This window comes from Mustela nivalis (assembly GCF_964662115.1).
Source record: "Mustela nivalis genome assembly, chromosome: 19".
In the NCBI taxonomy this organism is placed as follows: Eukaryota; Metazoa; Chordata; class Mammalia; order Carnivora; family Mustelidae; genus Mustela; species Mustela nivalis.
The window spans coordinates 5,324,408-5,340,605 of record NC_139038.1 but is presented as its reverse complement, the minus strand read 5'-3'; the positions used below and the strand labels follow the sequence as shown (position 1 = coordinate 5,340,605).

The 16,198-nt window shown below is 47.6% G+C and overlaps 1 protein-coding gene across 3 annotated transcripts in view; it reads right to left on the bottom strand.

Annotated features, from left to right (window-relative positions):
• Positions 1 to 16,156, bottom strand: part of RSPH10B (radial spoke head 10 homolog B) — a 51,649-nt gene extending 35,493 nt beyond the window's left edge. The window contains exons 1-7 of one of the 3 annotated variants that reach the window (XM_082712664.1): positions 15,960 to 16,156; positions 14,057 to 14,370; positions 9,307 to 9,382; positions 5,933 to 6,001; positions 4,267 to 4,440; positions 2,732 to 2,817; positions 1,114 to 1,234 (exon numbers count right to left, since the gene is read on the bottom strand). In XM_082712664.1, coding sequence (XP_082568790.1) covers positions 1,114 to 1,234; positions 2,732 to 2,817; positions 4,267 to 4,440; positions 5,933 to 6,001; positions 9,307 to 9,382; positions 14,057 to 14,310 — 780 coding nt within the window. In that variant the 5' untranslated portion in view covers positions 14,311 to 14,370; positions 15,960 to 16,156. Of the gene's footprint in view, positions 1 to 1,113; positions 1,235 to 2,731; positions 2,818 to 4,266; positions 4,441 to 5,932; positions 6,002 to 9,306; positions 9,383 to 14,056; positions 14,371 to 15,943 lie in introns of all 3 variants that reach the window. The other 2 variants (XM_082712665.1, XM_082712666.1) reach the window with 2 other exon arrangements.
• Between the last annotated feature and the right edge of the window lie 42 nt (positions 16,157 to 16,198).

Here is a 16,198-nt window from a genome sequence, read left to right as displayed (position 1 = left end):
CCTCTTCAACAAATGGTGTTGGGAAAACGGGACAGCAACGGGCAAAAGAATGAAATTGGATCACTTTCTTATATCAACTCAAAAATAAATTCAAAATGGATTTAAGACCTCAGTATGAGATCTGAAACCTTAAAAATCCTATAAGAGAACACAGGCAGTAACCTCTTTGACATCAGCCATAATAACTTCTTAGAGGATGGGTCTCCTGAAGCGAAGGAAACAAAAGCAAAAATAAAGTATTGGACTTCATCAAAATAAAAAGCTTCTAGGGGCACGCTGGCGGCTCAATGGGTTAAGCTTCTGCCTTCAGCTCAGGTCATGATCTCAGGGTCCTGGGATCGAGCCCCGCATCAGGCTCTCTGCTCAGCAGCGAGCCTGCTTCCCCCTTTCTCTCTGCCTGCCTCTCTGCCTACTTGTGATCCCTATTTGTCAAATAAATAAATAAAATCTTAAAAAAAAAAAAAAGAGAGAAAGAATGAAACCTTACCATTTGCAAAGACACGGACAGAGCTAGAGAGCAAAATGCTCAGTGAGATAAGTCAGACGATGACAAATACCAGGATTTCACTCCTATGTGGCACTGAAGAAATAAACAAGCAAGGGGAGGAAGTGAGAGAGAAAGAGAGAATCTCAAAGCAAGAAACAGAGTCTTAACTATGGAGAACAAACGGTGGGTCACCCGAGGGAAGATGGTTGGAGGGTAGGAGGCAAATAGGTGACAGGGGTTAAGGAGATATTATTCGATTATGCAGATATTATGAGAAAATCCTAGTTATGTGAACCACATACACTTAACCATATAAAGCCTTTTTTTTTCTGTGCAGGAAATACACAGCTTCGAAGGTGTAGAGAACAGTCTCGGTCCGCACGGCGGCCGTGGGAATTACAGACTTGTCCGTGCCGGGACCTCGCCTGCGTGTAAGACCTTCAGAGAAACCTACATGATGACGCGGTACGCTTAAAGGATGGTTTGGACCAGTAAATCATACTTTGGGGTTCTAGAGTTAGCAGAGCTTAGGTTTAGGTTATCGGAGGATATACGGAGACCCACGTGCTAAGGAGCAGCAGGGTCCCCTCCTGGGTGTGTTGGGTTCACACGAGCAGGTGCCCTACCTGGACGCCCTTCTCCCACTGACCCGTGTACTCCTCGTTCGCCGTCAGCCACCTCATCCTGCCTTCCCCGTGGCGCATGTTGTTTTCCCACTGACCTTCATATATGTTTCCGGATTTGTAACTGGGATAAAAAAAAAAAATTGAAAATAATCAGTTATTTTTTAATATCATACTTCTCTTTAAGAAGACTTTCTTTTGGGGCACCGGGTGGCTCAGTGGGTTAAAGCCTCTGGTTTCGACTCAGGTCATGATCTCAGGGTCCTGGGATCGAGCCCCGCATCCGGCTCTCTGCTCAGTGGGGAGCCTGCTTCCTCCCCTCTCTCTGCCTGCCTACTTGTGATCTCTGTCAAATAAATGAAGGAAAATCTTAAAAAAAAAAAAAAAAAGACTTCCTTTTAAGCTTCATCTCTCGACACCTTTGAAGAAATCCAACCCTTGTGCCTATAAGATCTTCTTAAGTTCAAGGGATAGATGTGTGGTCAGTAGAATTCTTTGTCTTCAGGGTAGGATAAACCACTTTATTAAATCCTCGGCCATTTAATAACTCCCTGTGGTATTATGATTAGTTAACATTTCTCCCCCAAAATAGAGTCAAATATTTTAAGAGTTGGCCTATCAGTTCAATTTAAAATCAAGAAAATGGGGCCACTGGGGTGGCTCAGTCAGTTAAGCATCTGCCTCTGGCTCAGGTCATGATCTCAGGGTCCTGGGATTGAGTTCCACTACGGGCTCCTTGCTTAGCAGGGAGCCTGCTTCTCCCTCTCCCTCTGCCCCTCCCCCTGCTTGTGCTCTCTCACTCTGTCAAATACATAAATAAAATCTTTATTTAAAAAAATAAAAATAAAAAAATATAATCAAGCAACTATGTCAAGAGTCTTCCTAAAGCATACAGTAATAGATATCCATGATTAATAGAGAACAAAGACAGTTTCTACCTGTGAAAAAGCGAAACTGTCATTAAACCTTACTTAATATAATGTTTCTCTAAATTTTCCATAGAATATTTTCATCACTATGGACATTACATCAGGGTGAGTTTAAATATCGCACCCTACTTGTATAGAAAATATATTCCCTGGAAGTTCTACAACTTATCTTTTTTTTTTAAGATTTTATTTATTTGAGAGAGAGAGAGAGCATGTGTGAGTGGCAGGGGACAAGCAGCAGAGGGAGAGAGAGAATCTTAAGCAGGCCCCACGCCCAGTGTGGAGCCTGACACGAGACCTGATCCCACTACCCTAAGACCATGACCCAGGCTGAAATCGAGTGCGGGACACTCAACCGACTGTGCCACCCAGGCACCCCCTCTGCACCTGATCTTTAAGTTGCCGAAGTGAAAATTATTTGAGGGACACCTGGATGGCTCAGTGGGTTAAGCCTCTACCTTCAGCTCAGGTCATGATCTCAGGGTCCTGGGATCGAGTCCCGCATTGGGCTCTCTGCTCGGCAGGGAGCCTGCTTCCCCCTCTCTCTCTACCTGCCTCTCTGCCTACTTGTGATCTCTCTGTCAAATACATAAATAAAATCTAAAAAAAAAAAAAAAGAAAGAAAGAAAATTATTTGGGCCCACATAGGCACTTTTCACCCACACCCCGCATGTGGCAGTGGCGATACCTACCATCTGATCCCCCAGCCGTTTCTGATGTTGTATACCCAGTCCCCCTCATACCAGGAGGTACCCTCTTGATTGTAATAAATAGAGCCCTAAAATAAATAATATCGTTAAAAAAAATCAAGCCTCATAAAACGAATGTTTATTAAAGATTTAAAGATAAATGAATTCCTGGAATCTTAACCACGCAGAAGTCAATGTCATCCTTGGGGCAAGACACCTAATCTGTCATAGGTTTCTGTCTTGGAATCAAGAAGATGGGCAGGCAGCCCCCACGTGAGAATGAGACATCACAGATCAATTCCTCGCTAATAACGAAGGGTCGCATTAAGGCATGGAAGGACGAGGTCTATCATGTTGAGTCTGTCCTATTCGGTAACACTGAGTCAAGTAAGTCCCTGAACTATCCTGTTCTGTTGTTATCTAAAGTGAGTAGTAGCACCTTCCGTACAAGTGAAGGTCTGTCTTCACCCCCCTCTTTTTTTTCTGAGAGAGAGAGACAGAGAGAGAGAGAGAGAGAGCCCTTGCTTGAGCAGGTGGGGAGAGGGAGAGAAGCCCACAGGTTCCACACCCAATGCTGGGCTCAGTCCCACAACCTGGAGGGGAGGAGAAGAACAGAGAACAAGAAAAGAAAAAAAGAGAGAAGAGACAGGAAAGGAAGGGAAAAAGAGAACACAATAGGCAGAACAGTCTAGAACAGAGCAGACGGATGGTTGTAAGGGTAGACTGTTCCTTCTCTTACATTTTCCAAAAACAAGGCTACAGTACTTTCTCATCCCACACAGAAGCAAGACAGCAATGCCAGGAACAGCAGCCTCGCTCAGAAGTGAATGTCACGTGCGTGGCTGGCAAGACGGTTGCTTGGAACAGCTGCTCTGGGGAACAGTCTGGAGGTTCCTCAGAATGTTCAACATCCGGTTGCCGTGGTCCACTCCCAGGGTTATTTGCCAGAGAACGGAGAGCAAGTGCTCATAGAGACCCTCCCACGCACGTTCCTAGCAGCGCTATTCACAGAAGCCCAAAGACGGGAGGGAGCCCAAGTGACCATCAGTGGATGAGCGGATACGCAAAATGTGGTCCATCCATTCACTGGGCTACTATTCAGCCACGGAAAGAAATTAAGTACCTACACCATGGATGAATCTCAGAAATATGGGGTGAGTGAAAGAAGCCAGACACAGAAGGTCCCATACTGTAGGGCTTCATTCCTAGGAACCATCCAGAAGAAACATCCAGAATAAGTAAAGCCGTAGAGACAGAACACAGATAGGGGGCCGCTGGGGGGTCGGGGTGGGGAGTATCTGCTGAGTGGGCACAGGGTTTTATTTTGAAGTGCCGAGGACAAAGGTGGAAGTCGCCCAACACTGGGAGTGCCCGAAATGCCACCAAAATGCTGAGGTTAAAACAGTCCGTTTCATGTGGTGTGAATTTCTTGTCAATCAACAGAAAGTGAATCTACTTCCACAACGGCCCCCCACCTTCCACCCTCCGTGTTTGTCCATCCTATCCATGGACGGGAGTCACGGGGCTGCCTCACCCACCTTCCCGTGTCTCTTGCCGTGACACCAGTGGCCGATGTAGGACACGGGGTACGTGCCGCATGTGAACATACCAAATCCTTGCCTCACGCCGTGTGTCACTTCTCCTTCGTAGGTGCTGCCATCCGGCCACGTGTACACGCCGTGGTTCATGGGGATGTTCTTCACAAACTCCCCCTAGGGCAAACCAGCCCAGAGAGTGAGAGAGACAGAACACAGGGAGAGACCCCTACTCCTGCGGGCGGCTTGAGATGCCTCCTTGATGACTGGGAGCTATTCCCGTCTCTCTTCCCTGGAAACGGTGGTGTAGCTCCTCCCACCCCAGTTTCCACCCACCTCCTTCCTTCTCGACACACGCCCTCCTCTCCCCCCTCCCCTCCCCTGGGCGGAAGCCCCAGCAGATTAAAACAGCCAGAAGCTGTGTGTAGACAAGGCTCCAAGAGGCAAACAGGGGACACGGAAAGATGCTGGTTTCTGATCCTGGCCTTGGGCGTGTGTGCATCGTAGCACCCAACTCGAAGGAGGCTTACTGCCCTGGCTTCCAGTGTCCTCTCCAGGGGACTCCAGGGGACCCAGGAGGCAAGCCCAGCTTGGGGATCAACTGATGGAAACCCTTCTTCCCACTTATGGTTCATCAAAATATTCTGCAGACACATCAGCCAACCGCCTGCCGCGTGGGTGCTTTCTGGGGAATCTGTGCTGCTCGGGGCCAGGACGTCAGCCCTGAGCCACCGGGTTCTCTCACTGGAACAAGAACTTGGCTGGAGGAGGCAGGCAGCCCGCGGGGAGAAAGGGACAAGGCGGCCTAGTCTGAACACTGGCCGGGTCCCACGAGGCCAGCTGACCGCCCTAAAGGTATTTCTGTGACAGCTCAAATCCTTCCCATAAACCCTTTGATCTAGGCTGGCGCGGAAGGGTCCATGCTACAGGAGCTGCCAGAAGTAAACCAAGGTACACAGACCGGAAGTCAGAGTGTTGAAGGGGGAGAGCTTCCCTGGGAAGGGTAGCCCCAAACTGCCACATCCTCGGGCTCCCCTGTGCCTCTATGACTCACCTCCCACTGTGCAGCCCCGGTGAGCTGCCCAGCTGGCCCAAACCTGCCTCAGTTTCCCTCACTTGGCTGCTACTTGACTATGTGCATCATGGGCACGTGCTTTAAATATTTTCATTTTACCCTTTACAAACGCCATCATGAGCAGCCCTGCGGTCACAACGTCTAGAAGAGCCTTCTAGCCGTCCATTGAAAAATGCACATTCCTTTAAACCAGAAAGATGGCTTGAGGGAGACCCACAACAGAGGAATGAAAGCAGCCAGTAAAAACAGCTTGAGCTGGCTGGATGGGTATGGTTTGACCTCCACCAAAATAAAGGTACAGAAGAGAATGTGTAATGGACTACTTGTTTTGTAAAGAGTGGGAGAGAGGCCGAAAACAAGTACACACAGAGAATACACAGAGACTTCTAGAACGTACAGATGAAATGGGTAATGATCACCAGGAGCCCATGTGGGAATGAGTCACTTTTCACCTATAGTCTCTGGGTCTGCGGACTTTTTTTTTAACCCACATGCTGAGTTACTTTTATGAAATTAGCATGTTTCATTGTGGGAGGGTGACCGTTAAGTTTCACCAATTACAGTTTAACACCATAACGTATATACGTGCTTTACCTCATATTTTAGTCCATCGGCCCAAACGTAAGTCCCTTGTCCGTGCATGAGCCCTTCCGAAAACATACCCTTCAAAAGAGAACGACAACAAAGCCTTAGGACCAGGCCTTCGAGTCTACATAGCGCCTGCCACTGTGGCTTCAGTTCTTAGGATGGAGGCTTATCCCCCCTTTCATCTGCATGAAATGCTGGTCCAAATGCCCCCAAACATACACACATCAGCCCTATGCAATGGTTAAACTTGAGCTGTAAATTCAGACTGTACCTTCCTCTCCTAATTAAGCAGTGAAAAATGCTGGCATTCAAAAGAATTCATATACTTTGGGTTGTGCACATCACAGTGTAAGGATTTTTTTTTTTTAATTATGGAAACTAGATAGACCTAGTAAAAACCATTATCCGGATATTAGCAACTACTCCATTTGTAAATTTCATGCCTGTCCATTTCCCCGAACTGGGATTTATCCGTGTGGGTGTGTCTGTGTATATCCATGAATACGGATTACTCATGTATGTGTGCGATCTACAGCTGTCAATATCGTCCGTTTACATTTAGTGTCTGCTGCTAACATACAGGAACTAGTCACTAACGACTCAGCACACCTGGATGTCTAAATGCTATCCGAGGAAAGAAGGATAAGGACACGTCCGGTTCTCCCCTGGGATCACCTGGTTAGAGGCGGGGTGCGTGGAGGGGAAGACGCACCCTATGTAAACAGCACCCAGCACCCTGATTCCGTGGTTCTCAGACTCCACCATGCTTCAGAGCCACCTGGGGATTGTGAACACACCAATGCTGGGCCCACCCCCGAAATTCTGATTCATCAGCAGGTCTGGGATGGGGCCCGAGAATCTGCGTTTTGAAAAAAATCTCCAGGTCGGTCCCCCAGGGCACACTTCTCCAGAGAACTGTGGCCCCAACTCACTAGCAAGAAGACACGTCGTATCATCAGCCCCGGGTTCACGTGGGCTCACGACAGGCAGGTGAGGACTGAGGAACACGTGGGGCCGCCAGTAGTTTTCCAACTCTCAGCTGGCTCGTTTGTGATTATGGAATCGATGAGAGTCACAACAACCAGCGTTTTGACAAACTAGACTAGAAAGGGTCACGCTGCCTCTATGTGGTCAGGGCAAAGGTTTCAACGAAATGTTTGGTTTCATTGTCTGTCTTTGGGGGGTTAGGATCTACTTCCGTGGCAAACCCGTGGTCTCATGACATGAGGCCTGAGGCTACGGAGTCATTCTGCAGGGTGGGGCGCTCTCACAAGTTTAAAGGAGATGCCGATGCTCCAGAAATGGAGGGTGTCTGTCCCCGCATGAACGGGGAGGGCGAGGCCAGCAGGCCAGGCTTGAGCTATATGGGTGACTAAACCAAGCACCTCCGGGGGGAAGTGGGAGCTGATGCCGCGTCCTCCGCGGCCTGGGGTGGGCTGGTGCCACGTGATCCAGACCTGGGGGTCGTGTGGAAGGGCGGCAAGGCTGCCTTTGGCACCACGGCGCTCCAAGAGGATTCTGATCAGAACGAACGCAGCCGCTTATTCCCAAACTGGCGAAGGCCAGACGGGACAGTCGTCTTAGGGAATATCATTCAGCCGTAATAATGGCCTTTATAGGAGCTTTTAGGACCCAGGAATAAGGATATGTTATATGTTTAGTGCGGGGAAAAGAAAAAATCAGGGCACAGAAACCCACGCTCTAGGACCCCAACCGCAACAATCTGTTCTTATTATAAGCACGTGTTTCTTTGATAATCCGAAAGATTACTATTATTATTATCATTAATATAATCACGATGAGTGATGGCAAAAAAACGAAAACACCTCAAAAGTATCTAATAATCATGGTATAGTATTGAACAGTAAATCAGAACACCATGCTATATATATATATATTTCTATACTATATAATTATATATTTATATACTCTATAATTAGATAATATATGATATAAAATATGGTATAAATAAAATACAGAATAAAATACAGTATGCATAAAATATATTTTCTATTTATAGAGGAGGAAATGGAAGTTAGCGGGAGTTAGAGAGTTTACATGGGGAAGAGTTTCAGTTTGGGAACACGAGAAGTTCCAGAGCCGGATGGTGCGGAATGCCGTTAAGGTTACTGAACTGGACACTTAAAAATGGTTACAATGGGGGGCGCCTGGGTGGCTCAGTGGGTTAAGCTGCTGCCTTCAGCTCAGGTCATGATCTCAGAGTCCTGGGATCGAGTCCCGCATCGGGCTCTCTGCTCGGCAGGGAGCCTGCTTCCCTCTCTCTCTCTCTCTGCCTGCCTCTCTGCCTACTTGCGATCTCTCTCTGTCCAATAAATAAATAAAATCTTTAAAAAAAAAATGGTTACAATGGTAAATTTTAGGTACGTCTTACCACGAACTATTTAAGTCATGAAAAGCTCGCAGCAATACGGCGAAGTATTCATAAGTGAGAAAAGATCCACGATCTCGCCTGCAAACTCACATACGGGCCCGCGCGAACGCGGCTACTTCCACTCAAGGAATGCCAGGGACACACGGCCGACTCAAAATACTTACTGGGAACGGAGGGCCGTCCTGGGATTTTCCTCGTCCGTACTTACTTTAGTCACCTTAATGTTGTTTGTGCAATAAATAAATATCAGGAATAGAAAACAACCTAAAATGACAACTTCAGGGGCGTCCGGGTGGCTCAGTCATTACACGTCTGCCTTTGGCTCAGGTCATGATCCCGGGGTCCTGGGATCCAGTCCTGCGTCGGGCTCTCTGCTCAGCGGGGAGCCTGCTTCTCCCTCTCCCTTTGCCTGCCACCCCCCCCCCTGCTTTGTACTTTCTCTCTTTCAAATAAATAAAATCTTGGGAGGGCTGGGTGGCTCAGTTGTTTAAGTGTCTGCCTTTAGCTCAGGTCATGATCCTGGAGTCCTGGGTCTCTCTCTCTCCCTCTTTCTGACAAATAAATAAAATCTTTAAAAATAAATACATACAATCTTTTTTTTTAAGATTGTATGTATTTATTTGACAGAGAAAGAAATCACAAGGAAGCAGAGAAGCAGGCAGAGAGAGAGAAGCAGGCTCCCCGCGGAGCAGAGAGCCCGATGTGGGGCTCAATCCCAGGACCCGGAGACCATGACCCGAGCTGAAGGCAGAGACTTAACCCACTGAGACACTCAGGTGCCCCAGTAAATATAATCTTTTAAAAAATAATGACTTCAGTTGTATGGAGCCATGTTTCTACCTTAGAATAGGTAATCGAAGTAAAATCAGCATTAAATACTTCCAGCTTCTTCTGAAGAATCAGTGGACTTTCCTGAAGATACAAATCTAAAACTCTCACCAAACATTCTGACCTTCCTCCCTGCCCACTCCCAAAATGTGTCACTCACGTGGTAGGTGCAACCTCCTTGAAAGACCACAAAGCCTTCTCCCTCATATAGTCCACGGACTTTTTCCCCTTCATAGCTACAAAGAAATACAGCAATGAGTGGCGTGAGCAAACCTAAGTGACAGCGGGTTAAAGTCATAATTAACATCGGTGAAGAAGTACAAGTGATCTCTCACGTTCATTCACTTAACACATGTTCCCTGAGGTGCCACTGTACACCGTTCCAAGCACTGGGCTGGTGCCATGAACAAGCGGTCAGGGAAGAGGCCTCTCAGAGGACTTGGGAGCTGTACTGAGACCCACAGGTCATGAAACAAACAGCCTTATGAAGAATCCTGGGGAAAGGGAGCAGCAAGTGCAAAGGCCCTGGGGCAGGTAAGAGTCTGACAGCTCAAGTTCAGCCCACAGAGGGGAAGGAGGCCCAGCTGGGGCACAGGACAGAGGGAGGAGAGGAGACAGAGGCTCAGGGGCTGCAGGAAAATCCAGAGCTCGAGGAAGAACCTGGAGAAGGTGTAAGAGGGGAGTTGGCCAAGGTCAGAGTTAGGTCGTAAAAAGAGCACTCTGGCTGGCTCCTGTGTGAAGAGATTGTGCAGAGAGCGAACAACGAGGAGGAAAGAATGAAAGAGGGTAGAGATGGAAGTTGAGGGTTTATTCTGGACCGTGTCTGTCTGGGGTGATGAAAAAGTTCTGGAAATTGATAGTGGTGATGGTTGCACGACAGGGTGAGTGTACTTAATGCCACTGAATTGTACACTTAAAATGGTTGAAAAAGGGGCGCCTGGGTGGCTCAGTTGGTTGAGCAACTGCCTTCAACTCAGGTCATGATCCCGGACTTCCAGGATCGAGTCCCGCATCGGGCTCCCAGCTCCTTGGAGAGTCGGCTTCTCCCTTAGACTTCTCCTCTCTCATGCTCTCTCTCACTCATTTAAAAAAAAAATGGATAAAAAAGGAAATTTTATGTGTATTTTTTAAAGCAGTTTCCACCCCCAGGACAGAGCCCAGTGTGGGGCTTGAACTCGTGACCCTGAGATCAAGATATGAGCAGAGATCACGAGTTGGACATTTCACCACTGAGCCACCCAGGCACTCCCTAGTTTATGTGTATTTTACTATGACAATTTTACAGTTTTTCTTTTAAAGGTCTATTCTAGATATGGGACCAAAAAGCCTTGGGGATGTGCTGGCTTTGGGGAAGTGAGGATTGAGGACCGCATGCAGATTTTGAGTTCAGAACCAGGTGGATAATGTGTGATTTGGGACCTCACTCAGCTCTACACTCTGGGGTAAGTGAGGTGAAAACCAAAAGGACAGGGGACAGCCGTGACCAAACTGGGCTTCATCCAAGAATCCAAGGAAGATTCAATGGCAGAAAGTCTACAAATACAACTCATGACATCAACAAATCAAAGGAGAAAGACCATACATTTATATCAAGATGCCAGGAAGGCGTCTGATAGAATTCAGCAATCATTTCTATAATGATGCAAGGAAACTACCTAAACATAAGAGACGATTTACGCAAAAGGGCCAGCATCTATGATTTTCGCGAGTGAAATACTAAAATCGACGCTCTTAAATTCAGGAACATGAACAGGATGCCTGAAATTCCCACCAATTACTCATCACTTCGTTTGTCCTGAGTATATAGCCCTTCAGTAATGAAAACGAATAAAGAAAATGTCAAAAAGTTTTTAAAAAGTCCCAGTAGCTCCATTCAGTGGTATCGACACCTCCCATCGCTCCCAAGACATCACTCTTGGCCTGGATCTGGACCCTCTCTGTGTCAGGATATTCAACTCCTCTCATTCCCACATTAGGGCAACCCCAGGCTCAGCTTCCCTGAACTAGGTCAGTGGCCACTGCTGAGAAACTCTGCTGAGTTGCTCTAGGAAGAGCCCAACGTAGAACATAGAAGCACTGACTACACAGACTGCATTTCCTGCTTCTTAATATCCTTCTGCAGTGCTCACCCAGAGCTGGCACGGGTAATTCATTAATAAATGGCCGCTGACAGAAATCAGTGGCACTTCCATACACCAGTAATAGCAGAAAGAACAATTAAGAAAATAAATGGGGCACCTGGGTGGCTCAGTGGGTTAAAGTCTCTGCCTTTAGCTCAGGTCATGATCTCAGGGTCCTGGGATCTGAGCCCCGCATCGGGCTCTCTGCTCAGCGGGGAGCCTGCTTCCCCCTCTCTCTTTGCCTGCCTCTCTGCCTACTTGTGGCTTCTCTGTGTGTCAAATAAATAAATAAAAATTAAAAAAAAATAAAAGAAAGAAAACAATTCCATTGATAATTGCACCAAAAACAATAAAATATGTAGAAACTCAGCTGAAGTGTGAGAGACCCGTTCTCTGAAAACTACAGAACACAGGTGAAAGAAATTGAAGGTGATACAAACAAATTCGAAAACATTCCATGCTCATGGATTGGAAGAACAAACACTGTTAAAGTGGCCACACTACCCAGAGCAGTCTGCGGATTCAACGCAACGCCGATCAAAATGCCAACAGCGTTTTTCACAGAACTGTAACGAAAAATACTGAGCTTTGTATGGAACCACAAAAGACCCTGGATAGCCCAAGCAATCTTGAGAAAGATGAATGGAGCTGGAGGTATCACAATCCCAGATTTCAAGATATACTACAAAGCTGTAGTAATCAAAACAGTATGGTAGAGGGACAAAAGTAGACACATAGATCGGTGAAATAAAATGGAGAGCCCAGTAAACCCACAGCTATATGGTCCATTAATCTACAACAAAGGAGGCAAGAATATACAATATGGATAAGACAGTCTCTCGACAAATGGTATTGGGAAAACTGGACGGCAATTTGCAAGAGAATGAAATTGGACCACTTTCTTATAATGTACATAAAAATAGACTGGAAATGGATTAAAGATCTAAGTGTGAGACCTGAACCCATCAACCTCCTAGGAGAGAGCACAGGCAGTAAATTTCTCTGACATCAGCCACAGCAACATTTTTCTAGATAGGATTCCTCAGGCAAGGGAATCAAAGGCAAAAATAAGTTACAGGGACTACTTCAAAATAAAAAGCTTTTGCATAGCAAAGGAAACCATCAACAAAACAAGGCAACCTACTGACTAGGAGAAGATCCTTGCAAATGATATATCCAAAAAGGGGTTAATGTGTAAGATACATAAAGAACTCATACAATTCAACACCAAAGATACAAATGATCCCATTGGGGTGCCTGGGTGGCTCAGTGGGTTAAAGCCTCTGCCTTTGGCTCGGGTCATGATCCCAGGGTCGTGGAATCCAGCCCCACATCAGGCTCTCTGCTCAGCGGGGAACCTGCTTCCTCCTCTCTCTCCGCCTGCCTCTCTGCCTACGTGTGATCTTTGTCAGGTAAATAAATAAAATCTTATAAAAAATTAAAAAAAAAAAAGACACGTGGCTTCTGCCCTTGCTCTTTCTTGGATTACTCTCTGGGGAAGCCAGCTGCCCAGGGAGCCACTCTGAAAGCAGACCGAGCAGCCAGCCAAGCCTTCGGATGATGGCATCTAGATTCTCATCTCGGCTGGACCTCCAGACATCCTAAACCCAATACCATCCAGCTAAGCTGCTCCCTGATTCTTGATCCCCATAAACTGCGTACAGTCACGTTTGTCTTAACAATCACATTCTGGGGTGACCTGTTACAAGGACAGATTACCAATCCAGGGAGTGATGGAAACAATTAGGAAGGCAGATCTCAAATCTTTTTTTTTGGAAATGAGGCCAACAGTTCAGTGAAGCGATAACGAAGAGGCAAAGCAAGCATCAGAGAAAAGGCCTAAGGAGAGAAGCAGAGAGAAATAAAGAAATACAACATCACAGGGAAGGGGGAGGTAGGGAAAGGGTAGCACCCATCCGGAAATCAGAGATCAACGGAGAAGCCAATGGCTTGACAAGTAGCAACATGGAAGCTTCTATAGGGTGTGATTTCCCCAGTTAAGAACCAGAGGCTCAGGGCACCTGGGTGGCTCAGTCGGTTAAGCGTCTGCCTTCAGGTCAGGATCTCAGGGTCCTGGGATTGAGCCCCGCATTGGGTTCCCCACTCAGTGGGGGTCGGGGGGGTCTGCTAGTCTGCTTCTCCCTCTCTTTTTGCCCCTCTCCCCGCTTGTGCTCTCTTGCAGTCTCTACCTCTCAAAAATAAATAAAATCTTAAAAAAAAAAAAAAAAAGCAGCAGCAGCAGCTGAGGCTCAGAAAAGTTCAATGACAGAGCTGCTGTCACAGAGCTAAGATTCCAATCCCGATCTCATTTCAAGTCCTGCAGTCTTTGGTTTGGGACACCGCGCGGGGGTGAGGGGGCTTGAAGTCCAGTGGATGATGTCCAGTAGGGAGTTAAAAATTTGAACATCAAACTCAGGAGAGGGACCTAGATTTTTATAGTCATGGCAGGGGTGCAGGGGGGCAGGGGGGAAACATGGAAAGCTACAATAAGAAACCAAGGAGAGGGCGCCTGGGTGGCTCAGTGGGTTAAGCCGCTGCCTTCGGCTCAGGTCATGATCTCAGGATCCTGGGATCGAGTCCCGCATGGGGCTCTCTGCTCAGCAGGGAGCCTGCTTCTCTCTCTCTCTCTCTCTCTCTCTGCCTGCTTCTCCATCTACTTGTGATCTCTGTCAAAACAAATAAATAAAATCTAAAAAAAAAAGAAAGAAAAGAAAAGAAAAAGTAACCGCAGAGAGAGAGAACAGAGAGCAGAGAAAGGGGAACATGGAAGACATAACCCATTAAAATCACCTTTCAACTATGATTTTGGTGAGAATGGGTTCTTCATAGTGAGTGGCGTCTTCATTCTGCTGGTTCTGTTTGGACTCTCTTCGGGGTCCCAATTCGATGGACTGCTTTTCCATTGCTGGGACAGCACCATGGGACATCTCTTGCCTTGCCGCACTGCCATCTTGTTTGGCTAATTCTGGGTAATCAGAGAGAGAGGAGGGGGAGCGGGCAGACTTATCTCCCTTTTTGTCCGCTCTTTTCTTTTCCTTCACCATTGTCTTTAGAAGTCCTCACGTTCACTTTACTGTTTGTTTCAAAGTGATGATCAGTTTCACCTGAAAAATAAAAATTCTCTCTCTAAACACTTGCAGGTTTCCCTTGTAGTTAACATTTCAGCTTTGCAACCTGATGTCATGGTTGTTTTCCTCCTAAAGCTTGAAAAATTACTGTCAATTAACTGTCAAGTATCACCCATTTCTAGAAAGATCTCCTCAGTTGTCCCTAACACTTATTTAAAGCTGGAACCACCGGGAAGCATTTCTCTTCAAATACTGTCCCAGCAAGAAGGTAATCTGATACATGAGAAATGGCCGCTTAGTCCCTAAGTTTCTCCATGCTGTCAATCAATATTTTTTAAATCATTAAACCTTTCATTTCTTTATTTTTAAGGTTTTATTTATTTATTTGACACAGAGAGAGAGATCACAAGTAGGCAGAGAGGCAGGCAGAGAGGCAGGCAGAGAGGGAGGGGGAAGCAGGCTCCCCGCTGAGCAGAGGACCTCAATCCCAGGACCCTTAGATCATGACCTGAGCCAAAGGCAGAGGCTTAACCCACTGAGCCTCCCAGGCACCCCAATCAATACTTTAAAAGCCCATCTCTCAGGGCGCCTGGTGGCTCAGGTCTGCGTTCAGCTCAGGTCATGATCCCAGGGTCCTGGGATTGAGCCTGGTGTCAGGCTTCCTGCTCAGCCAGGAGCCTGCTTCTTCCTCTCCTTCTGCAGCTCCCCCTGCTTATGCACTCCTGCTCTGTCCAGTAAATAAATAACATCTTAAAATAAAATAAAATCCCATCTCTCAGTACACCGGCAGGGCAAAGTTCTCAAGAGCTGGATTCGGGCTCCTGAGGACACCTTACAGCTGCGTGTTCTTGAACACTCGAATCTCCTTCTGCTTCAGATATCAAACAGATATAACAGTGCCTCGTCTCACTTTAAGAATTGCACGAAACAATGCACAGAAACCCCCTACAGTTTGGAGGTTCAGTACAGTACAGCACACTACCCAGGATGGGGTGATTATCATGTCACTTTCCTGTTTTGAACTTGAAATCATTGGCTGACTATACCCTATGCCAGACGGAGTGTCTCCCATGCCAGAAAAGGAATGGTGTGATGTGTCCCCAAGGTCACAGAACTGGGGGGGGGGGTGTCCCCAAAGCCCTAGTTTTCATGGCCTCCCAAACTGGCCCCACTGAAAGCATCTCAGTCCAACAAGCAGGACACAGAGATGAGTCCTGGGGTGCAGAACAAAGTCTAGTCCCTCTTCACACCCCACAGCTTGGATGGCATCCTTTGGACACCCCACCTGCCAGCTCAACCCACCTCTAAGCTTTGCTCTCACCAACAGGACCCTGCTTTTCTCTTCCTTCAAAGCCCCACGACTCTTTCCAGCCCCCACCCGATCACTGTCTCTCCCGTGAACCCCAGCTGAGTCTTTGCTACATAGATAGACGTCTTCTGGTCCCGTCAGTAAAATCTGACCTACAAACAAGGCAGATCTCGTTTCTGAGGGTGTTTCCCCTACTAACTTTGACGTTGTGTTCTCCCAGGGCGTGAGGTCTTAGGACCGTGATTTACTCATTAGGCAACACAAAAGGAGCGCGCCCTGAGCCTGGGGTTCCCCACGAACCTCCTGTCCACCGCACCTGCTCAGGTCCTGGGGATCGCGACCGCCTGGCCGAGGAAGAGCCGGACCTGGCTGTCACGTCTGCGGTGGCGCACGCAGGACCGCCGAGGGGGGCGCTCACCTGGCTCGGGACCACCGGGGGCTCAGCTAGGCCTGGGCGGAGGGGTGGCGCGGGTAGCGGAGCGTCGGGACTCGGGCGGTTCTCCAGGCAACCGCGGGCCCCGCCCCGCCCGCCCCGCCCTTAAAGGGACCGCCGGC